We start from the raw sequence: 24848 nt of genomic DNA, 5'->3' as shown, positions 1-24848 counted from the left end.
TCTAAATGTCAAGAGACTATAGAGGCACTATTCTTCAAGTAAAGCAAACAAGAGACACTCATGCTTGCAGTTGCCTTTGAAACCAACTCCCAAAAGTTGCAATACTAACCTCTTGCAAATAAGCTACTAATCCTTTCTTGTAACTGTTCCAGCCTCTCTGTGCATCCCTCACCCTATGCTGTGTCAACAGAAAAGCAGAACAGTGCTTAGGGTTCCCTAATGCTATAAGTGTGTTAAGAGTGAAAAAAACCAAAACAACAAAATTCAAGTATTCTTTGTTCTTCTGGCTACAGACAGAATCACTTCCCTGTCCAGCCAATTTGCTTATTTCTTGTCATAGCACTCCATACTCCGAGTTCTCAAGAGACTGTATTCATATCTAATGGTTTCATGTGCTGTTACTATTCTCTGTTCTTGAAAAAAGGTCAAGGATATTAGTAAGTAATATTTTTTCCTCTATTTATTTCTACAGTTAAGCACAGGTTATCCTTTATCACCAGCAGGACAAGTATTGATTTACCATTCTTCTCAATACTGGTCTCAGTACAGAACCTGACGGCCTTCTCATTAAGCTAAACTTGCACTGGCATGCCTCCTTTGTCTACTTTGTACTTTCAGCAGAATGACAGAGGAAAACGTTTCTACTTTGTTATTCAGCAAGATTATTAGTGATGAAATTATGGCCCCCGCAGTTGCTTTGACTGGAGCATTTCAGCCCATCCAGTGCAGCGAGAAGCTTTCATGACCCAGGACTTCTGGGATGTGGCAGTATTTCTAAAGCCAAGGATGTCAGGCCTTTTCCTTTCAGACAACTTGATCTAAACCCCTCTTTCTTACCCCTCATTTCCCCTTTCAAATCTCTGGATGCACACAGAATACAACAGACCCCACATCTACAGATTACTGCAAGCATGACCAAACCCTTGGAGCTCAAAGTCACAAATATGTAACTTCACATGAGGTTTCCCTGGCAAAGTCCTGAGGCAATGATTGTGCCTTCATTAGCTATTTTCTCCTCAGTGATGCAACCACCCACAAAGTGGTAGGAGCTTGCAGCTGACAAGAATGGCATGCTGTGATTTGGAAAAGCTAGCCCACAGTGACACTGGCCTTTTCTGGACAGCAGCTCAAAGCTCACTGACAGGTCAAACCTAGGCTAAGAAAATGTCAAGCAAGATACCTGCTGTGATTTATTGTGAATTTACTTAAAGAGAGAAACACTGGCCTCTGCACAGTATTAACAGAAAAACCCCACACTACTTATATATTAGATCCAGAAGGCACTGCTGATGAAAGCTCTTCTCAAGACTGTTACAATGCTGGAGCATGTCCTAACCAGTAGACCGTTGATTGCATCTCAGAAAGCTCATATAAGAACAAGACTCTGAATGCTGAAAGGTCGTCATGCTTTCATGCTTTGAAATAAAACACTCTGAAGCAAAATAACTGCCACAAGTATATAAAGAACAGCGGTGCAGTGATCAGGACTGCTCTTAAGATCACATTTTGAAAAGATAAAATTCATGTACAAAACCATGGATTCAAAAACAAAACAGCATTTGCACATGCTACATGTAACCTGAGATGGCTCAAACTATAAGCAACAAAAGAGGTACATGCCCATCTTCTTATTTCCTTGACCATTTATTTAGTCTTGCATGTAAGTCAGTAGTAATCAAGACAGTACTTCAGCACCACTCGGTGTCTAATTCTCCTATAAAGGCAGTCTCCTGCTCACAACACACCACGTACATACGAATGTGTGTCTTAAAGAAGCACGTGAAAAAATGTGTATACCTGTGTCAAAAAAAAGCTTTCAGTGGATGACTGCCTTTGGTGTTTTGATGTGCTGAAAAATGTTGTGTGGATTGGGTTTTCCTCCTCTTTTAAAGTGAATGCTTAAGATTCCAAAATTGTTATGACCCAGCATAACTCCAGGGGAAGCTGACAGTGCTGTCACACTAAATTTGGAGGCCCACATTACCAGTTGTTATGTGATACTAAGTGCAGAGAAAAATGACCATAGATGTCAAGTACATCACCTGGCATTTTCACTTCTGTTGGGGAGAGTTGGTGACTGGTTTGAACTCACCTTCTTAGCTGGCCTCTTGGGCTGAGTGGGTTGCAAATAATTCTAATGTTCAAAGTCATCTCCAAAATGCCACAGTGGAGGAAGAAGGGGAATGGACTGAAAGAATAAATAACCCAAGCCAGTAGCAGGGTGAAGGCAAAATGAATGGGCTCCCTGGTAGGAATCAGGAAGAGGTGCTGCACTGCAGCTCCAGTCTGGTAACAAAGCCACAGAGATGTCTGTGTGACTAATACATCCCAGCACCCATGGGACAACCAAGGAAAGGACCCAAAGAACTGAACTGGAAAGGGAGTAAGAAAGGGTAAGTGAGAAAGTTCAAGAAAGGGCACAGGACTGTGGGCATACACCATATGGGACCACAGGACTGAAATCTCCCCTGTGCTTGCCAAGACTTGTCTCACAACAGCTTATGCCTTTAAAAAAACTCAGCAAGCCTCCAGCTAAAAAGCAGAGTTAAGATCTTCCATACTTCCACACTGAGGACATCTCAACACTCTACTTCTCTCACACGGGAAAGATTCCTGCATTTTGGTAAGCTCATTTTGTCTGTATTTTTTCCCCTCAGCTCTGCCAGGGAGACCCTAACACAGTGCATTGCTCACTCGGGTAGCAAAGGGCACACTGCCTCCAGTGAATGCTTCTAGAAGGAACAAGACAAGGATTCACAGTCAATACTTCCACTAGCTAGGTAGCTCTGGCTTCTCCCCCCAGCAAGTGCTCTCTGTGTATTGAATCTGGGAGGCAGCATGTGAAAAACAGGGTGCTGTGAGAAAACTGTATCATGACCAATGATTATTAATAAAGGAAATTCCTCAGCTCTGAGTTGCAGGTTTTTTACACTTCACCTTAGTAAGAGCTCATAATTACAGTGCCCTTCTAGAGTGCACTGAATGCCTTTGAGGAGGATGTGGTTCTCAAGCTCTGAAAATGTGGTCTTCAGGTTTGATCCATCATGTGATCACTTTACAGTGATCACAACACTTTTTTTTTTGGCAACTCACTGAATTTGAGCCTATGTAAAACACCACTACCACCGCCACCTAATTCTGTCTGAAGGTCAGGACTCTTTGTGCCACATTTTAGAAGGAAGTAAAGTGTGAGAGGGAAAATCTTCTGCTTTTTAATTGGAAAATCATCTGGAAATCTTTTCAGTTCAAACTGTGTTTACCACCCCAATCTTCCTCACCACTCCTGCCCACATTCTTCTCCACAACAGTGACCTAGCCAACCTCATTTCCCCTTTCCTCTCCTTCATGACCACACCACAGTTCATACAACTGCAGATGGTTATCAAACTCCCTCTTCCATCCAAGCTATAAATGCTTCACTTCTATAATCTTTCCTCTTGTGTAACTGACATTTTTTCCCCCCTCAACAGAACCAAAAAATGTGAAGTGTCTTCCCACTCCAAGATGCTGCCACCAATTCATTTTCTTTTCAAATGGCCTAAAGGTTTTTTAATTGGCAAGATGCTGACAGAGGAAATGGCAATGATGGACTTGTTCAAGTGTCTGTCTTCCATCTGCAGGACAGCAGATTTGAGATCAAAGGCTGCCAAATTCTAGAAGCACATTGGTATGTTGTAACAAGGAAAGCCTTTGTCTTGAGGAGTGAAGATGCCAGGGGTGGATCAGAAGCTACCTCACCTTAACTATCTATAGCTACAAGAACAGCAACTACTGTATACTAACACAGAGGTTACAAAAATAAGATATTGGTCCTTGGTGTGCAGCAGAAGGAAGGAGGGGTAAGTAGGAAGTGAACAGGAAAAAGAGCTCGATAAAATCTAGAAATAAACCCTGCATTTTGAGGAAAGTAGATGTCAAACATCATCTTTAAAAAAACAAGGGAAGAACATTGGGTGATGTGGTTGCACTCCTTGTAACTACACAAGCTGCACATCTGACTTGATGAAGGAAAAAAATCAGTCCTGGCTGACAGGTACCACTGCATTCTTCAACCAGTAAAGGCAATAATCATGCCAGCACATTAAAGTTCAGGTGCACCCTGCATCTGACTTCATTCACTAATTTAAGTTCAAAACACAGGTAAAAAGAAGACAGACCATCTCCCAGCCAAAAGCCTTTCAAATGTATTTGTCAGCAAACAGACTGGCACGTGTTTTGGTTCAGTGAGCTTTCAGCCTCACAGAACCCTGTACCTTAGGGAATGTTTACAAAGACTTGGAAACAGGTAATGAAGAAATATAAAACCATGTATGCTTTCCAGCTTCTATGCATGTGAATTTTCTCTGCACTCCACTGAAAATTTTCTGGGCTGTAAAAATTGAAAAGGGTTGAAAAAAATTGCCTTAACAATACAGAAATACTATGTGAAGCAAAACATTTGATAATAAGTAGTGTCTTGCAGTTTATTCACTTCCCACACTAAAAGCTGAACTCTTGCTGAACCACTACATCAGTAAAGCAAACTGGATGTGTTGGGCAATAGTGACCACCATTTCTCCAACAGTAACACCCCAGCCAAAACAGGAACAGTGAATTTTTTGCATCATCTTTGGGAAAATAATTTAAATGGCACTTGAGATTTCACGCCCTTGTGGCACTTATTTTTCAACAAACTGCTCCTTACTCTCCAGTATTTTTCCTTTGACCTTTTTTAGAATGCTCTTGCAAAAGCTGTGGAAATCAACTATGTTATTGCAAGTAACAATGCTCTACTTCAGCCCTCTTTGGAACAAAATGCATATTTACACCTGGAATTATTCTTAGTTAATGTTTTATGCAGGCTCTTTTATTCTACATTACATTGGGAGAGAAATCATCAAGAAAAAGTGCACATGCAGGAAAACTCTAGAGCAAGGTAGTGACATCCTGTGGAAAATCTGAAAGAGAGGTGATACCATAAAGGAGACAGAACATGGGAAAACTGCAGAGCTTTGCGGTTTCAGACACCAAAGTGCACAGGCCATTTACATCTCTTAGGGTGCTTCTATTTTAATTCTCTAACTAAAGGTTGTCTGAAAAGACAGTGGTGGTGTCTGAAGCCATAGCTACAGCAATATCATATCAGTAGAAAATCAAGCAAGCAGAAAGAAGTGCAATCTGATGATCTAATTGCATATTAACATTCCTGTTTCCTTCACCCCAAAATCCATAGGTTTCCAAGTACAAAGAGCATGAGGTAGCAATGGCTGATTGAACTAGCTTGTTAAAATATAAGATAGTTAAAAATTACCCATATTTTTTAAAGAAACGCATGTTCTGATATGTCATTTAAACTGGAATTGAGCTCAGCAGTAATATCTGTTATTTAAAAACATCACAGATTTCTCAAAGTAGCTGAAAAGTAAAATCTGTTTGAAATTGCTCAGTTTTATGCATGGAGTTTTCTGCATGAGCTGGCAGATATATTTAAATTTTCTATTTATACAACTTACATCCATGTTTTACAAATATGAAGGAATATACTTTGTAACTGCCTTGTGAAACACATCATGATTTTAGAACTGACGAAATTCACAAGGAGAAATGTCTTGTCTAGGATCAAGATAGGAACAGATAGAATCTGCACTTTTAGAGCTAGAGCCTTGAGTGTATGCCTTCTTTGAATATAAAAAGACACTTTATCTTTAGTCATAAGATTGGCCATGTCATATAAGCCTTTGTATACAACCAACTTCTTCAGGCAGCAGCAAAATGAGCAATGATTAAAAAGAAATCAGTTCAGACCAAAGCAAATGTGAAGAGAAATAAGCTTTCTTGGTTTTGGAAAAAGTCAGCGAAAAGAAATAAACAAGAAAAGCCCCCCAAAAAAGCAAATGGTCAGTCCACTTCACATCCAAAAGTTTTACTTCAGGGATTTCTCAACACGATGTAGAATACAGTGGTTCAAACCCCTTTCAAAATTTCAGTTTTGAGCCCATGTTTTAAAATTAGACTTGGGGTGTTTTCAACTCCTGATTTCAATTCCTGATGCTGTCTTAGTCTTCTAGATTTTCACTGGCATAGGGAGGAGAAGCCAATTTCCCTATCTCTGAAATAAGCATGAGAAGTATTTGGTTACCCCATGCACCTTTTTCAGTGGATATCAAATGATGTTATGAATGGAGTATCTCCAGTGAGGGCCATCCAGCCTAGAGACTGGGAAATGGGACTGCTTGGCAAAGTTGTAAATGTTCCTCGTCTCCCACTGTATGAGTTGGACTTCTGGTAGGGAGAATAACTTCCACCTTACAGACCTCAAAGTTTTATTTTCCAGCAACCTGGTGGGCAAATATCATCTGAACTTACAGTTTGGAGATTAATTAAATTACTTCATTAAAAAGTGGCTGGTTGGTGCTGCATGGAGTTGTTGTGTCCCCCCCCACCTTCCAACCTGTCCTGGAAATAAGCTCTGTCTACAGCTCTGTAGATAGCAAATGCCTTCAGACATGCTTAATGGTTATCATCAACAACAAAACCTGCCTGTTCTTAACAGCGAAGCATAAGAAAATCCAGAGAAGTCCTTAGAGCCGAGCTGACGCAGCCATGGGAGGTGGGAGGCAGGGAACTGGATGGTTTTGTGAAGGAAGGAAAGAGCAGGATAAAAAAGGGGAAGGTACTGACAAATTAAGCAAAATAGGTCCTAGCTCAAGATTATGTATTTTACAGTATGGCAACATGGAGCACTGCAGGGAATGGACACCTCATTAGTAGTGCAGGTTCATTCTCATAATTTCTAGTACCATGTTAAATCTCCAGTGGTGATAGCCCCAGTGCTCTTCATAACCTGTTTATTTTGTACCTTGTGTGCTATAAAATGCAAATAGATATTGGTTTAGCTGCCAGGAGTTAAGTCTTTGTCACCTTTAAGAACATTAGTGCTTTGTTGAGATTTGTCTTTTATCTGCAAATGTTTTATGAGATCTGTGACTTCTTCCCAGATCTCAGCATGCACTGCTTGATGTGAAATGCCAGCAAGTGCTCTGCATGACTGGTGAATGCAATGCCTGGTGCGTAATGCCCGCTGCACTACCACTGACATATAAGTCTAATTAATCTCTTGGGCAGTCTCAAGAGCTGTCCACATGGTCTAGAGCCCATCTAGCACTAGTGTGAAAATCCCCAGAGTTTGGCAGATGACCATTTAGGAGCCAGAGTTGGAGGGCTCAAGCTGGCATGCATAGAGAAGCAAAGCTGCACTGCTTACAAAAAAAGTCTCTGGAGACAGCACTGAGGTATAGATCCTGAAAGTTACTACTTCAGGTGAGTGTGGTTTGGTTTTTAATCCTTCATAGACGGTCTCACTTGGGTTTACTCACTCTAAACAGGAAAGTTAGATATACTTCAGTGGTCATTCTTAGCTATTTCCCTGACCATTTGGCTTGTGAATTCTGCAAGAGAAACTACTTCAAAATAATGACATGGAAAGTAATAACAACAAAAAAATTCTGTTGATAGTATACTCTGTGTATGTTTCCTTCTTCAACATAATTTAATCTAAATTTAATTTAAGAAGCTGTGTAGTTCACATTCATTTAAAATAAATAGGACATTTCCGTCAGCCTACCCTATTAGTAATGTGGTTGTGGTAATAACATACAGTCATGTTGTACACCAATTATAGGACACTGTTAGCTTTCTTGTTTATGTGGTACTAAAGTCCTACACAATTTAAACAAGTCCCTGACCTCTTACAACCTCAATAACAGGAGTACTTTGCACTCATACAGCACCTTTCATCTCAGAGTGCTTCTGACAAGTGAATTTTCATTACATCTACATACAGGTAGGTGTCTAGGCACACTTCAAAGGCAGGGAAACTGTGCCATGGAAAGGTTACACAACTTGGCACAAATCCCTGGTGAACAGCTGGGAATGTGAACTCTCCCATTTCTTGTTTTGAATGTCCAGACAATAATGCTTACCCCAAAACCATGCTTCATGAGGCATTAATCAAAATGTTTAACCCCCTACCAAGTTTGCAAATGGCTTGGGCAGACAATAAGCTCACTAATTCTTTTTGATACATTATTCATGACTTGTTCTCCTTTTCTGGCAACTTTTTTTTTAAATTAAAAAAAAAAAAATCCCAAAACCCCAATCGAATACAGGAAGAAATGAGCAATTACTGCAAAATAATTTGGAATCCAAAACACTTAGCATTTCCTTTATGGCTCATCTGTTGGATCTCAAGCACTACCACATGGGCAATGTATGGCAAGTTCTCTGCAGGGACCAGAGCACCTGAGTGCCCTTTGGAGAAGGAGGCAGCAGGGCTGTGCTTGCTTGGTTTTATTTTCCAAGGACCCACAAGCCACTGAACACCGTGGATGCATACATAAGTTATGTTGGCACCTAAACTGCCTGGCCAACAGCTACTGACAGGGACACAAACTAATGATGCAGGGGCTGGCATGATAGCTACAACGTTAAAAAAAAAAAAACCTCCAAACAAAAAAAACTCTCCTAGTGTTCCCATTGATAATTAAGGGACTACTGCAAACTGGCCTTGATATTGAAATATTGCTCTCTGCCTGGCCTTTGCCACCCCATGAGCATCAGAGAGAGTTACCAGCCACGCTTGCAAACTGTATTTAGTGCTGCCTAGAGTTGAGTCCGTGCTTCTGACAAAGTTAGTGAATTCATGCACACCTCAGCTTTCCCCCTTTGTAAAAATACTGATGCAAATGCACATTTATGTTACAAGTCAGACCAACAGAATATATGTCAGCAGCTCTGGAACTGTGTTAAAAGGAAAACTGATGTGGGTGGTGATGGATTTTTGAGCCCACGGAGGAGCAATGCTGTTATTTGCTGGTTGAGTTGTTTGAGGTTGTGTTGCTCTCCATCACATGTAAGGCATTTATTTATTTATTTCTAAGCAAGTACATCCAACATTTTTCAAGGGAGCCAGAACTTTTAATGCAAACTTTGCTTTCCAGTGACTGAGCTCTACATACAACAATAATTATTGTGAATTGCAGGGTAAGATGTTGAGAGTTGAAAACTCCTCTCAATGGCAGAATAAAAGAGACTATCTCCTGGTGGTGTTAAACTCTTGGGATGAAAATGCTCTGTTGTGTATATGTGTGTGCATGCATATGCCTGGAGAAAAAAATTATATATAGATGCATGCACATGAACACAGAGAGACACAGATTTGAGTGGAGAAGGAACATTTAGCCAAAATATTTGGGACTCTTTTCCTGAAGGCTGTACTTTTAAGAATAAAGGTATGTAGTATTTAATTTCATAAAAGCCATGTAGCACTGTAAATAAACTGGAAATGGGTTGCAGAAGGAAATCAAGAAAGTAAGTTAGAAATGGTTTATCTCTCTAATATTCTGGTAATTTACCTGGTCATGCATCAGGACTATCTTTTCAAGTAGAGGAAAAAAAGTCAGGTATTTATGTGAGAGACTTTATGAGGTGAAGAAATAAGGTCAGCTCACTAGACTGGAGTAACTATAATATGGTCTTGTCCTAAGGCATTGCTGGATTAGAGTCCAGGGTCAACACAGCTCTTCACTGGCTGTAGTGGTTCTTCACTACTCAGGAGATGAGCTTATTAGTTCTTAAGCACTGCGCCAGCATTTTTTACTTCCTGTAAACTAAACAGACTTGCCATACCAAGCATCTTATATGGGGCAATGGTGACAGCCTTAACCTATGTTCTGCAAACAATCTTTAGCCTTACTGTAAATGTCCCTTAACCCAGCAAGAAACCTAGACACAGCTGCATACCAGGGATCTGGTAATTTTCTAGTGATGTTTGTTATTGCCTACAACTACTCAACACCCAGAAAAGCCTCTCAAGGTAACAGGGAAACAAAAAAAGAGGTGATTCTATTTGTTTCTCACTTTTCAAACTGAGGTATCTAATAGTATAAGGTTTTGCTAAGAAGGCTGTGCTTTGAATGCTCTTCTTCCAAATACTCTCCCCACTTGAGGGATCAATGTATGAATACCATACATCAAAAGAGTTTATGACTTACTGCATTTCTTACACATCTCTTCTTCCCTGGTCAGGCAAGCTCCATTCTCTCCCCAATTTTTTTACAGTCATCTCTTACTTCTGATCTGCAGTTCTCCTGTCTCTTTTTCAGTATTGTCCAGAGCAAATAATATTCCTTCATGCAAATTTTCCTTCCCTTATCATTCTTAGAAATCTGTGTTATCTGCAGTATACATTCAAAGGAGGGGGTACTGCAGCCTTTGCAGAGCTATCTGTTGGCACACCTATTCTTCTATGTTGCTTCCATTCATCCCTCACGTTAAAATTATTGCATTTTTTTAAAATTTAAAACAGAAAGGTGACTGGCTCGGCAAGTCAATGTACTTTCAGTCTCCCAAGTCCAACAGTAACATCAAACAAGTGCAAAAAGTAACTTCATGTATTACACAGAGGAAAATAAAATCACTGTCCTTTTGTCTGTAAGAGAAACCCTTCAGACATGGAGTAGCTTTGTCCCTGCTTCAGTTTCCTGATTTCCTTGTAGGTAAGGCTGGTAAAAAAACTATCTTTCCAGTTTCTGCTCCTGAAAGAAGCTAGAGTTCTAGCAGGCTGGATTTCTCCCCTTTCAATTAAATGTCTCCCCAGGCAGCCATCTGAGACAAGGGATAAACCCAACACTCCTGAAAAGCCAATCCTATGACGTGGCTATCAAACAAAACACATTTTCTAAGATATTTGGTCCCTAACACTGTCAAAGTTGTTAAAGTGTTTACATGTATCATTCACAGATTAACATCCCTCCTGTGTCACTGGCACCCTGCCAGACAGAAGGACCCTCGCTTATAAAATCACTTGCAAATTTTTGAAATCCTGCTTCAGAGCACACTGAAGCCATGGAGTGTTTTTTTTTTATAGGCTGACATTTACCTTGAATTGAGCTGACCTTGTACGTAGCAAACCATATGAATGCACCTGTCATACTCAGTTTGCTGAGTGCACTGCTTTCAATTTAACTTCTACTGTATGTTATTAACATGGCACAGTTATTAGCATTTAAATCTCCTTTTCCTTTGTCATTTCTATATTTAGATTTCCCTTCTCTCTCTCCCCCCTGTATGTTTTAAAGAAGACTGGCTTGGTAAGAAAGCACATAGTTGTTAGACAAGGATGGAATTGTATTTTTTAGTATCATGGTTTATTTAAAGGACTAGGAATCAAAATGCGATTGACACAGCCATGACAAACATACGATTAATGTTATTTTTTTCCCACTGTAGTATTTTTCCTTTCACTTTCTTCTTTACAAATGCTTGAAAGTACTTACTAATTTTCTGGTATCTTTGCTCAAGAAGCACAGGAGCAAGTGTCTATTCTTCTTAGCAAAACTGAGTGACTTAGGACAAGGACAAATCTATTTGGGGTGCAATACTCAGTGTGGCTGCTCAGTTTAACACTTGCAAGTAAGTAGTAGTGTATATCATTCTACTAAAAATGTAATGACAGGTCCCATATAGTGCAGCCTAACACAAGACGGGGCCTGGATTTTCATAAATACCAAAACGTGAGAGCAGAGGTTCCCCCACGCCTCAGTGCAGTGGCAAACGAGCACTAGCTCGGGCAGGGGAGCGGGTACGTCAAGCTCTGAACAGGTTCTCAGTGCAAACGCAGCAAGCGGGGATTGGGAGGACGAAATGGGGTGGCGGCATGTGAGGGAGATAGGATGACAGCGAGTTCGGATACACCGGGCTATTTTCTCGGTGCCCATGCCAGGGGACAGCCTTAGGTCACCAAGACCGCTACAGAACTGCAGCAGTGCTGAGGCGCACAGACCACCGGCGGGGGCAGGGGCGCAGCCGGAGGTTCACCTGCCCGGAGGGGTGCGGAGCGGCTCCCCGCGGGATGCCGCGCTCCTCCCGCGATGCCGCGGCGGGGGCTCTCGGCGGCGGGGGCCGAACCGCTGCGGCAGCGGCAGCGCCGCGGGGCGGGGGGGCCGCGGCTCCCCTTCGGCAGCGGGCGGCGGCAGCCGGGTCGCCCGCCCCGCGCCCCGCTCCAGCCGCCGCCGAGCCGCGCTACACTGCGCTAGGGGCTGCTGCACCTGAGCGGCCGTGTCAGCGCGGGGATAAACCACTGCCAGCCCCCGGCCAATGCATTATGTAATTTCAGATTATATAATCCTGAAATGCGAGGGGGAAAAATTCCCCAAAGCAACCCAAACCCTGCCATCCTTCTCCGGGCATCTCCTGGGGGTGCGGAGCAGCCCGTGGTCTCGGGCCGCCGCCAGGGCAGGCAAGCTGGCACCGGCCGTCTGCTGCCCCCGCCGGCGCAGGGGCCGCAGTCCCCGCTCGGCTCGGCACGGCTCGGCTCGGCTCGGCTCTCCGTCCCTTCCCGGCAGAGGCACCGACCGCGCCAGCCCGGCGCTGCGGGAGGGCGGGCGGGAGGGAGAGGGTCCCGGAGAGGCGCTGCCTTACCTGCTCCCCGAAGTCGATGGCGATGTTGGTGATGCCGAGAGGGACCAGGAACCGGATCAGGGGCCAGTAGTTAGTGAGCGCTGGAAATTTCACCATAGTCCCAGCTGCGCGGTGACCCGCGGCGCATCTGCCGCGGCAGGAGACAGTGCGGGAGGACGGCGGGGGGGAAGGATGAAAGGGCACCGGAGGAGGGTGCGTGCGTGTCCCTGTGCGTGTGTGCGGGCGGGGAGGGGGTGGGGGGGGAGATAAGGGAGAGGGAGAGAAGCAGCAGAGCCCCCTAAAAATAAAGAGCCGGGGAGCGGGCGGGGGGCCGGGCCGGTCCGGTCCCTCCCTGCCCGGCGCGGCTCTGGCTGGGCGGCGAGGCGCGCTGTGCTGCCGCCTTAGCAGGAGACCCGAGAGATCAAGTCCATCCCCGCCGCCCTCCTCCCACACAACAACGATCCGCCGCCGCTGCCGCCGCCGCCGCCGCTGCCGGAAAAAAAAAGAGGAGGGACACCACCGCCAGCCACTCGTGCGGGCAGCGCTGCCATCCTCGGGGCGCGGGGGCCACGGGAAGGGCCGGGCCAGGCCCCCCCCCGCCTGACGCTCGCCGGCGGCGGGGCGACGGCCGCGGCGCCGCGCAGGAAAACACCGCCCTCCTTCTCCTCCTCCTTCTCCTCCTCCTCCTCCCCGCCGCCGCCGCGGGGCCGGCGCAGGCCGCGTTGCGGTGCGGCTGCCGGCGGGGGTGCCGTGCGGAGCGACGCGGGGCCGTGCGGGGCCGGCGCCGGTGCGGGGCCGGCGCCGGTGCGGGGCCGGCGCCGGCGCCGGTGCGGGGCCGGCGCCGGTGCGGGGCCGGCGGCGGGGCGCCGCTCCGGGCTGCGCGGGCTGGCGGAGCACGTGGGTTTGACACACGCTCGCAGACGGGCGGCGGCGGGGGAAAGAGCGGCACCGAGCGGCTCCTCCCGACGCCGGAGCGGCCGCGCTGCGCCCCCCGCCCGCGGCCGTGGCGGAGCCGGGCCGGGCTCGGCACCTGTCCGCACCCCTTCACCCCGCCGGGTCCTGATGGGCGCCCTGGGCTTCCCCCCATCCGCACGCCCGCCGCCCCTCTCGTGCAGCCGGGGGCAAAGGAGGCGTTCCCTGGCCGTGGGCTTCGGGCCTTGGGCAGGGGCACTCCTGCAGGTGCAGGAAAGGTGGGTGTCCTGAGCGAGGCGTCAGCCAGGGTGTCTGACCCACAGCTGTTCTGGCCAAAAACCTGAAATAAATAAATCTTGAACGTTTGGCAGTATAACATCCTCATCTTTCAAGATCTCTGCCGGAGCTCTGGGCAAGGGAATGTGCTTGTGGCCCAAGGGAGCTTACCGGATGGCCCTCGCTGGCTGGGGCACCGGCTGCCTTCTGAGCCGGAGCCGTGGCAAACCACGAGGTTTTGCCAGTCTAAGGGTGGGAGAAAGATGAGAAGGCAACCCCCTTCTGAACAACTTGCAGAAATGTCTCAGCATTTTCAAATTTGCAAGGTGGTTTCAAGGTTTCGTTGTAATTGAGTTTCACTGGGTCATTTAGGTTTATGGTGTTATCTTCCCCTTGCCCCCGTCAAGGAGAGTTAGCAAACATTTTGGGAAGGTGGGGAACCCTATGAGGAGTCAGATCCCTGTATCTGATCCTCAGAGGACCAGTGGCCAGCAGAGGAGTGCTGCAAAGCTTCCCTCTCCCAAAGACAACTCTATTAAAATGTTCCCGGGACCAAGCACCATTCCACATGTTTGGAGAGTCAACAGGAGGGGAGCTCTGAAAATCCCTGGCAGGCAGATGACAGGCTGTGGGGTGGGGCTGGAGGAAAAGAGCCCCTGACTCCTGAAATGTTTTGGCAAAGTCAGCCCCAGTTGTGCTGGAGACTTTTTCCCTCCTACAGCTGGAGTTTGTCTCACCTAGCAACCTTTGAGCTGGAGCAGCCATCGTTGTGAGCACAGAGGAGCAAACTCAAATGCTTGTAAGACAGCAAACCTGCCTTCATCCTGTAGATCACTTACAATGCCACAGGCATGGTGTCCTGGAGTGAAGCAGAGAAAAACAGGAGAGGACCATGAACTGACAAGAGGGAAGCAGAAGTTTTTTGCCTAAGAGTGTCTTTGGATTAACAGCACCAGCTCTTCATCATCCTAAGGGAGAGCTAATCATCTCCAGATGAACCAGTGGTTCATCCATCGGACGTCTTTGAACCGTGTCCTGTGAGAGGGAACATTCGCCCTCCAGCCAACCCGACTAAAGCTGGACTTGAAGGAGAAAGTCTAAGAGATGCAGAGGCATCTCTAAGAGGCATTCCCCTGCAGGAAACACCAGCTTCCTTGTTTTACTTGTTGCTTGCACTGAGCTGAATTCCCTGCCAATTTAGGCATAGCCTTTATGTACACTTAGGTGTAAGTTGCAGGTCCTTTTCTTTGAAGCAAGCCTTGTGCCTTTTGAACTCAAGGCTGGATATATATTGAAGCATTAATTGAATGTTACATTCTTTCTTCCTGAGAATGTGCATGGTTTTAGATAACTGTATTGCCAGTAACTAATTTCTTCCTGTCAGGACTAGATGTTATGGTCATTGAGCTCATTCCTCCCTGCCATGGGTCTGAGAACAACTTGTAGATGATATTATGGAAGAATATATTTTTTTAATTCGATATTTTAAAGTGCTTTCTTTGCAAAGTGTGCCTCTTGTTTCAGTTTAGAGAGATTCTGTATTTAAGGGAAAGAAACCTTTAGTGCTGTTTTTGAGTCAGAGAAAAGTAAAAGGGAATCCCCAAAGCCACTTGTAAATATATGATTTTTAACTTGCCGTTTGAACATTCCAGATGAGCTGATGTTTGAGAACTACCTCCTCTAATTCCTGGCAAAAACAAGCCACCCCAAAATTGAAGCTTTTTGAATCAAAATATTTGGACACTGTATGTCTCACAGTGCAAACTCTAAAGAATACATAGTGATTATTTGTCCCAAAGTCATGTTCAGTCCTGGAAATACTGAGAAACCCAAGTGGTTTAATGTAGTATAAGAGAAGTATATCCATTTGGGGTTTTTTTGTGTGTTCATAAGGTAGTTGATACTTTTTAATTCCACCAGTTAATGAATCATGCCCCTTATATCTTTAATTCATTTCCATCTGATAGGTCACTTGAGGGCTGTGGTTAACTTATCTTCTTGCTGCTTGAAGCAGTACAGTTTTATTTTAAGAGTAGTTTTACATTTTACCTCCTCACATGTACTGGAACGTCCTGAGCAAGTGTTAACCTAACTGATGCTTTCTTGAGTTCCATATTATAAAATCATTAAACCTACTTAATAAACTGTGAGACAGTGTTTTAGGTTTGTCTTTCTGCTTCCTATTCATGTCTTCCTTTTCTGGGCTGACTGTAGTTTTTGTGTGCTTCTCTTTCAGCCCAGGTCATATTGCTCCTTGAATTCATTACAGAAACAAAATTGTGTTTGCAACCAAAGAACAAGGATGGTTTCTCACATCTTGAAGTCAGTAGTTTGCTCAGCTGATGAGCTGAGGAAATAGGTAATTTTAGCTGTATTGGGCAAAATGCAGTGATTAGTAATAATTTCCTTTCTAACATATTTTCTGTTACACTACATTTCTTACTCATATACCAAACACTGTCTGTTTGTTTAATGGAATAAAAAAGACTGAGAGGACAGCAGGAAATAATTAGCCATAATCTCACTGCTTTTTACAGAAAAATCATCTGGTCTGGGAGTATCTCAAATGGAGCCATCTCACTGGAGAAGTCCATATGAGTACAGTGCTGCAATGTATTACAGTGTAAAAATGTTGAAAGGTATCACAAAACCCCCTTGTCCTGGTCGTGAAGTATAATTGTTGCTTAAGCAATGGGGGCAAAGCCTGAAGGTGTCTCCAGTAACAGAATGAATCAGGACAGTGCACATTACATTTACTCACACAGTCAGAAATCCCACATGCAGATCAGCACTTGGGCTTAAATGTGTTGGAGTCCCAGTGCTGTCCTGAGCTTAAAGGTGGCCCCTTACCACAAATACATGGTGGGAATCTTGAAAGGACCCTGCTGTAGTATTGCCTTGCTTCAGAACCATGTCTCTTTTTTCCTTGTTGAGGCTACTGCTAATTACCTGCTAGAGAAAACAGGTCTTTTTGAAATCACTATGCTTGGGCTTTCTATCTCTAGTTGGCTGTTTAGCTGTCCCCCATGCTTTTTGGAGCTACTGGGTTTCTTTCAAACCTTTTCTTCTACATAGGATTTTTTTTCTTATGATCCGGTGATTTAAAATCACTCATTGTGTAAGAAACTCAAACCAGCAAATAATAAAATTTGTCAGCCAGTCATCCCATAAGAGGAGAGATGAGCTGGATTTCCCAGCCTAAAGAATGGCCAGTGATTCTGGTCCCTGAATGGCCTTGGGCTCGGAGAGAGCAAATGATGACTATCTTTTCCTATCTGTTGTCAGATGAAGTGGAAGGACATCTCCGCAGTCATATTCTGCTTCTGTCCTGAGTTATTCCTCCCCCAGCAACAGCTGCTTCTTGCAAATTTAAGTTGGAACTGAGTCTGATGCATATTTTCAGCTCTTTACACCACAGTAGTTAAAACAATAAGATATTTAAAATTTAAAATTTATGTCATTTTAAAATGTTGTCAAACTATGACTAAATGTTATTGAAGGAATGCTCAGAATGTGAGTTTTGTGCACAAAATGGAAAAATACACTTTCCCATTTAGTGTTGAGGAATAAAAACAAAGAAATTATTCTACACACTATTTTTTCTGTGGGTCTGGCTAGACACACAGTTGTAAGGTATCTTCAGGACCCAACTGAAGATCCCCTCCTTTCCCTGGACCTGAGTTCTGCAGAAAGCTTGTTTCTAGTGTTTCATTTCCTGCAAAGGACAGGACAAAAGAGGGCTAGAGGCACAACACTTTCTCTTACCAGGGCTCAATGAAGCCTGAATCACTACAATCACTGTGAATTGTGCAGAAGGCCTTTACCTCACACGGTTAGTGGAACTCTCATTGTCTCACTCCTTGTGCATCAGCCTTAGGATCAAGGGGCACCAGGTTCTTGGGTTGTGTGCTTGGCCGTGGCTTCTAGGCTGTTGTAGTTCATGACTGGAAAGACTACAGAAATGCTGCAGGAAAAGAATATTTATGTAGCATTTTATTCTGTGAATTGGTAGGGTTGAACTGCAAGATCAGAAAACAGCCAAAGGAATTGGGTTGTCAGTCAGACAAGTGTCTGACTAATACAGTTCTGATTTAGCTGCATCTCTGTGTGAAGAATAAAAATGGTCTTTACAACTAATCTATGCCACTTCCCTGAGAGCAGTCTGCTCTGGACGCAGCTGGCTTGTCAAGTTAGATGATAAGGACAGTGCCCCTGCAGGAAACCCATGTCTTTCTTTTTTTGGCTGGCACAAGCACCCTGGCGGCAGCTTCAGGCAAAATTTTTTCCCAGCTGATGAAGCAGAAGAAGCTTCCTATTAGTTCTTGGTAGACCAGGATAAAAATGATGTTTGGTTTCAATGGCACAAGAAGACCTGGGTTTCTCAGTAGTGCCTGACTGATTTTTTGGATGAGACTCAAAGTGCTGCCTCTGGTCACCTGCAGTGGGGGACTCATCCAGGACGTGCCTTCTGCAACTGGGCACCCGTGAGTGTTGGCTCTGTATCCCCCGTCTTTACAACAGTGTCTGTTCCATGGCACACTCAGGCTCACAGCCTGGGGTAATCCCAGCTGTAGGCATCACTAGTGGCACTGGCCTTATTAGTTTTCTTTGTTCTTTGGGCTTGTGTTCTGAGTCCTAAACTGTATCTTTTTCTGATGCAACCTGGGGCACATGACTCTGCAGCAGCTCTGACACAAGAGAGCTGGTGGGAGCAGCTGGGCTGGAGCTGCTTGTGGGGATGCTCAGGGATGCCCAGCTGCAGCCCTTCTCATTAAGGAAATGATGCTGTGCCATTTCTTAGCTGATTGATCCAAACAGCTCATTCCTTGGTGTGCGAGTGGTATTAATGTAAATATGGCATTGCAGAAGGCTAACTGGACCAGGTGCTGCCTGAGTTAAAGATTTCTGTCTCTCAAGGGCTTTTAGCGTGGTATCTGGGATCCTGAGGGACCGGAATGCTTATAAACTTTGCATTCTACAGAGGGAATTGCATCCCTCACATCAGGCTGAGGCTCCAGCATTGTTTCATGATCAGAGAGAAAAAAACTTTCTCCTTGTCAAAGAAAATGTGTCCAAATGTTGCATTTTCTCAGCATGGAAGAAATTAAATCCTGTATCTTAAATCTTAGTGAGTTTTGTGTAGGTTTTTACGTTGTCTAATTTCTAAATTACAGTTTATTTAATGGTTACAACTTTGAAAAAATGCAAGAAATAATTTAAAATATTTTCTAGGACTTATTTCTAGTTAATTAAAATGTATTTATGTGGATTTGCCTGGAATTCAGAACCCATTTTTAAATTTAGATTTGGCATCTTTGCTTTGAACATTAGGAAGTACTTTTTGCAGCCTGTTTGATTCTCACTAAAACGTCTATGTGTAATTTCACTTGCTATGTTGTATATGAAATTTAATAACACACAATGCCACCAACAGCATACTGTTGCAAAGGTCAACCTTTATGGCTTTGCGTTTTATTAAAACAGTAATCAATACCGGACTTGAGCTGCTTAGAGATTATTGATGCAATTGAATGCCATTTAACTAAAACTTGTGGGAGGAGATGGTGATTTTGCATTGTAAACTCTTGTGTTCAATGTCCTTTTGGGTAGAGCTCAGTTGTTAGATTAATTGTTGAGAATATGTTTAAACGTTTCAGAAATATGCACTTATAAGCTTGCAATATTTCCCCCTCTCCAGTTTTATTTAGAAGGGCCTCAGTCCATCCTGAATATGTGTCTTGCCAAACATGACTTCTGTGTTACCACAGAAAACCATAAAATAGCCTATACAGAGCCTGTAGTAAACTAATGAGTTAGCAATGTATTTGTGAGAATTCAGTAATATGCAAATGCAGAAGCATTATTTATTAGTGCTTGAAGGGCTGAAAATGCTATCATATATGTATGCCTAAAGCCAGTATGTCCTGAGTGTACATTTCAGCAGAAGTTCTCCAGTGATATATTTTGTCTTTATCAAATGCGATAGGACAAGGGGTAATAGCTTTAAACTACAAAAGGGTCAATTTAGATTAGATATAAGGAATAAATTGTTTTTACAATGAGGGTGATGAAATACTGGAGTAGATTGCCCAGAGGTGTGCTGGATATCACCCTGTCCCTATAGTCATGGTCAGGCCTGATGGGGCTCTTAGCATCTCTTGTTGGAGATGTCCCTGATTATTGAAGGGGGGCTGGACTAGGTGACCTTTAAAGGTCTCTTCCAACTCAAACTATTCTGTGATTCTTTGAATCTATGATATAAAGTTGAGTTTGAGACATATATAATGTTCAAGTACTTTCTTGCACTTCCTTTCAAGTCTGCTATGAGAGCACCTGTAAACATGTTAAGGGAGTGTAGAAATCTTTTATTTCATGAAGGATGATGAATGACATAGCTATTGGCATTTTCCCTTATTCCAACAGTATGCTGACAATTTCTTCTGTAGTTTCAAAACAGTATTATGAAGAGACAGAAGAACCTAGGCACAGCACTGGCTGCCATTTGCATGTGGACATGAAATATCTTAGGCAGGATTCTCTCAAAATTGCTCTACCTTCCATTCTGGATAATTCATTAATAAGATTCACATTCTTCCTAGGACAATGAAAACTAAATATTTTGAGTTAGTTTATCAAACTTTTCAATTGTTTGCCTGGTTTTTTTGGGTGCAGTGAAATGAGTTTGTTAAGCCCTTCAGACTCCAACTTACCATCTAAACCAGGTGTATTTGTGTCTGGATAAAGTCAAAGAACTGTTTCTTTCATGTGGGTGGGATGAGACTTTTATTAGCTGAACCCCATTGTGCTACGATAAGCCTCTTTTTTTAGGCTTATCTTAGCACACTTAGAAAAGACACTGTAGCACAGTCTTTTCTGCCTATGAGAATTCAGATTAACATGTTATTACCCTAAATTGCAAAAAAGATGTGTCATATTCAGTGGAGTAAAACAGAATTTATTTTTTCATTTACTACTGAAAGTAAAAATTGTATGCTGAATGGATTTCTTAGTAAAAGTGACAAGTGTGCTGTCTCAGTTGTCATGAACCACAAGGAATTTGGTGTAGACAAGTTCAAGACCCACCAATGTATTCAGCAGTTGATCATGATGTTTTCCTTTCCTTTCTAGCAAAAATTCCTTCTCCGTCCTCCATCCAGCAGCCATGCTGTGGACTGGAGGGAAGAGCAGGTGAAAGGAGGTAGTAAAGAAAACATATGTGACAGGGTGGGCTTGGTGTGTTTGGGAAAACTTTGTTGTTATGGAAAGAAGCTGGGAATGCTCCTCCCTTGAAGCTTGGCCGGGGGATCAAGCTGTCCAAATGCATCCCAACAGCAGAGACATCTCAGCGACACCAGAGAGCTGCACAGAAAGCCGTCGCTGTGCTCTGGGTGCAAGGGAATGAGGATCTGCTGGAAGTGGTGGTAAGGGAGAGTGGGGGCATCAAAACAAGCCTCACAATTGGAGCAGGGCTTGTTTGGTCAGTGGCAATGACAACAATAAAAAAACATCTCCTGCTTGCATGGGTGGAGCTCAGTGGTAAAACCAGTGATGCAGTGCTTTGTTTCTTCTGCTGTGAATTTATGGCATGACAGCAGGGTAAATAATTGATTTTCCCCAAAGGATCTTGCTTTTGCTGGATGTCACGGCATTGCCTCTCAGGGTCTGGGAGCTGAACCTGAGTAGGTGATGAGGTTAAAGGCCTGAAACCTGGTAGGATGGGGAAGCAGCAGCATCTCATGGGGACGTAGGGGAAGACAGTAATTTGGAGGCATCAGTCCAAGAATATGTGAAAGCATCTGCAGTGGGTCAGGATTGCATTGATGGTGGGCAGCGCCTTGGTACCTTGCTGTTTAAGATCAGCCATGCTGAGAAAAATAGATTTAAGTTTGCTGAAGGATGCTGTGGTACTCGCTGTAGTCTGCAGTTTAGAATGTTATTTTTGTTGGTGGTGTGATGGTTTTTTCCTTGTTTGCTAAAGATAGAAAGACGCACACAGATTCTGTGAGGATGGTATCTGCCCTCAATCTCTCAATGAGAGACCTGTTTGGCACTGAAGCCATTGCTGCAACAAGCAGCCAGCAGTGAATGTGGTTAGCAAGGACAGATGTTGATCCATTCAGGTAGCAGATGTCACAGGCACCATGGTCTAGTGCCTGAATCGTATGGAGGTCTCTCTTCCCAGATGGATTAGAAAGTGCAATCCTCAAGAGCAAATATCCATCAAAGGCAACATATTTACTTCCCACTCACCTGATATCCACTCAGTCTGGTCTTCCTCAGGATGAAGAAGGAATCCTTTTCTATCTACTCACTATAGACAGTAGCAGACTGCATCAGGACTTTTAGCAGTATATTCTGAAGGATGTCAGTCTCTTCTGCTGCTATTTTTTCAGGTTTTTCCAAGTTTGTGTTTTCCTAGTAAAATCCGGTTTTCTTTCAAGCAGCAAGCTATCTGTCATTTTTGAATGCCCAGAAAATAAGATTTGGTTTATTGTGTGCTCTTACAACTCCCAAATGCCCAACTGCTAATCCCTGAAGAACTCAGAAGATTTTCCAAGGCTTTTTCTCCTCTAGCAAAAAATAGTTGAAGGTGGTCAGATACCTTAAAGAATGTCAGGCAAGGACAAATGGATGAACTGGCAAACAGCAGAGTATCAGACTGCCTCCTGTGCTCACAAAACACTTAATCAGCTAAATCTGACCTGTAACAACTGAGCCTGAAAAATTTTATTGTTCAATAAACTGAAAAAAAATGAAAGGCAGATATTTTCTGCCTGCTTACTAACTAATGCAAAAGCCTTGAAAAAATTCAAATTAGGTTTTCATAAAGGTGTAATGGATCCCTATGAGCTTTTAGTGCAGATAAAAGGCATATAGAAAAAAACAAACCCATGAACATTGTTTGACTGACACGAAGCCCTGGGAATACAAAGTTAGAATCAATGCTATTTGCCTGAAGATGAATCTCCCTGTAAAATTTAAGCATTCTTTGATTCACAGCATGTCAACTGCCTAAACAATTTCTTTTAACTCAGAGCTTTGATACTGGAAGATGTTACAAGTACCATGAGGTAATTTTCCAACCCCAGGTTCCTGCCATTTGATCTTCCAGCTCTGAGTTGAGCTCCTCAGGGTTCAGAAATCCTTTGGACAAAATGATGAGCTTTCAATATGTGCTCTGAGCTGAAGCTTCTTGCATAGTGCAGAGTCTTTAATTTTGTAGAGCGTTGTGCTTATATATCTTGGCAAATTTAGTTGACTCTTAATTATTTATATAGCTCCAGAATGTAAAGTGATTTGTTTTTGCAAAAATAATTGCTTTTGTAGCGTGAGAGCAAACACATCACTGTGCTGCCTGCAAGTCTCTGTGACAAACTAAGACCTGTCACCAGCAAGCCAGCAATTGCTGCTTGTTCCCACTGGGGGGGTACCTCCGTTTTTATACTTACAAGTTTTAGTACAGAAAAATAACTCTTTTAATCTTATTTTATGGTGCAATGCATGTGACATTTCAGGTACTCACTTAATAGTTACCATGCTACAGTTGTCTCTCTGTGTGAGAATTCGCACAAGTAGAGGAAAGAAATGCAGTGCTGTGGGATTTCTCTGTCATTGAGTGTTCATGTTCCACTGCTGGTGGCTTCTGTGGAAGAATTAGCAGAGCGAGTGTTCCTTCTGGTGCTTTTTTGCATACTTTTGCTGGGTTTTGAGTCTTCCTCCTTGGCATGAAAATATGGACTAAACTGGGCAAGGGAGTTCAGCACTGTGAAACAGGCAGATCCTTACTATGTTTGAGAATGTGACAGAAAAATCCCTCTGGAAGCTTAGTGCTGAACTTCGAGGTTGAGGAGAAGTAGTTATGTGTAACATTAAATTTGGAGCTGATCACTTGCTCATAGTGATCAGATTCCCAAAAATGTGCTTTCAGATCTTGGCTGATGATAATGATCTGTATAGGCTAGATTAGCTATTGAGAGGGAAATCCATAATTATGAAACTTTGGTATTTGTGTGTGTATATGTGATCCTCAAGCAGACTTGCTGCTTGATAACAGAGCTTGATGTTTACTTTTATTATTTTACTTATTTTTAAAATTATTGACCCAGAGGCCTGTACGTACACAGCATGTTATCACTGAGGTAACTGGAGATACAGGTGTACAGCTGCCCTGAGGAGATGTAGTTGAGATTTATTTCCTAGTATTTTGCCTCTTATAGTCCTGCTTATCACACTAATCAGATCATTCTTCTGAAATTGATCTCTCTTTTGCTACTCTATCAAGCAGTACTTTAGCATTAAAAAAAAGTGTTTTAACATTTCCTTATTTCCTTTTCAAGAGCAAATCACCTGAAGCTGATAACCAGTTCTCTATTAACTGACTGCAAAGTCTTGGTTTTAAGTATAGAAATATTTACTAACATATATCAGACTCTTCCATCAGATTCCCACTTTTTCCAGATTCGAATACAGAACTGGTTAGGTCATTCAGGGGTGCCAGATTTCATTAAAATCTTTATTAATGCTCTGTATGAAACTTAACTACATATTTTGTATTTTTCAATAGGTCTGACACTTCCAAAGTTCACTGAACAGAGCTTGATACTTCTTCCTAGCATTTCATTATTCCTCATGCACATCTGGGCACTTCTGGAATGAAGGCATAAACAAACAAAACCCAGAATATTTTGGTTTTATTTTTACTTATGTATTGAATTAAATTTCTTTGTGTACTTCTGGTATATAAGCAATAGTACAGATAAACCACGTTAAACTGTTTTTCTCTTTGGTTGTTAAATGAAAAAAATATAAATGAAGATGTTTGCTAGTTTCCCCTGAGGGATGCTTTTGCTTTGTTAACATTAAGATTTTGTTCTGCCCTGATCAGCTGTTACCTTGATTGTTTTGTCAATGTTTTTTTACTGCATAACCAGGAACAAAATATCTTAAAATTAACTTCTCTTTTAATTATCAAGTTTGTCTCATGTCTACGACAAGCTTCCTTTGTTGAAGAAGAAACACATTTTTAGTTCAGTTTGCTAACACAGCATATGGGAAATTCTGTGATAGCTGTTCTTGGTAGTAATCTTCCAATTTTGGTTGCATCCCTGGCTATGACTGGAGGCTTGACCTCCTGTGGCTGTCTGGAGCAGAGATGGTAATCTTGCCAGGATATGGGTGAACATGGGAAGTGTGGTCTTTTGTAGTCCATGAAATTGTTCATT

The 24848-nt window shown here is 43.2% G+C and overlaps 1 protein-coding gene across 1 annotated transcript in view; it reads right to left on the bottom strand.

Annotated features, from left to right (window-relative positions):
- Positions 1 to 13118, bottom strand: part of ANKH (ANKH inorganic pyrophosphate transport regulator) — a 97052-nt gene extending 83934 nt beyond the window's left edge. The window contains exon 1 of the mRNA XM_053944616.1: positions 12460 to 13118. Within this exon, the coding sequence (XP_053800591.1) occupies positions 12460 to 12555 (96 nt within the window). The 5' untranslated portion in view covers positions 12556 to 13118. The remainder of the gene's footprint in view (positions 1 to 12459) is intronic.
- Between the last annotated feature and the right edge of the window lie 11730 nt (positions 13119 to 24848).

The sequence above is a fragment of the Vidua chalybeata genome, chromosome 1, assembly GCF_026979565.1.
Source record: "Vidua chalybeata isolate OUT-0048 chromosome 1, bVidCha1 merged haplotype, whole genome shotgun sequence".
Taxonomy (NCBI): domain Eukaryota; kingdom Metazoa; phylum Chordata; class Aves; order Passeriformes; family Viduidae; genus Vidua; species Vidua chalybeata.
Note: the sequence above shows the minus strand (reverse complement) of the source record. Positions and strands in the feature narration are given on the sequence as shown.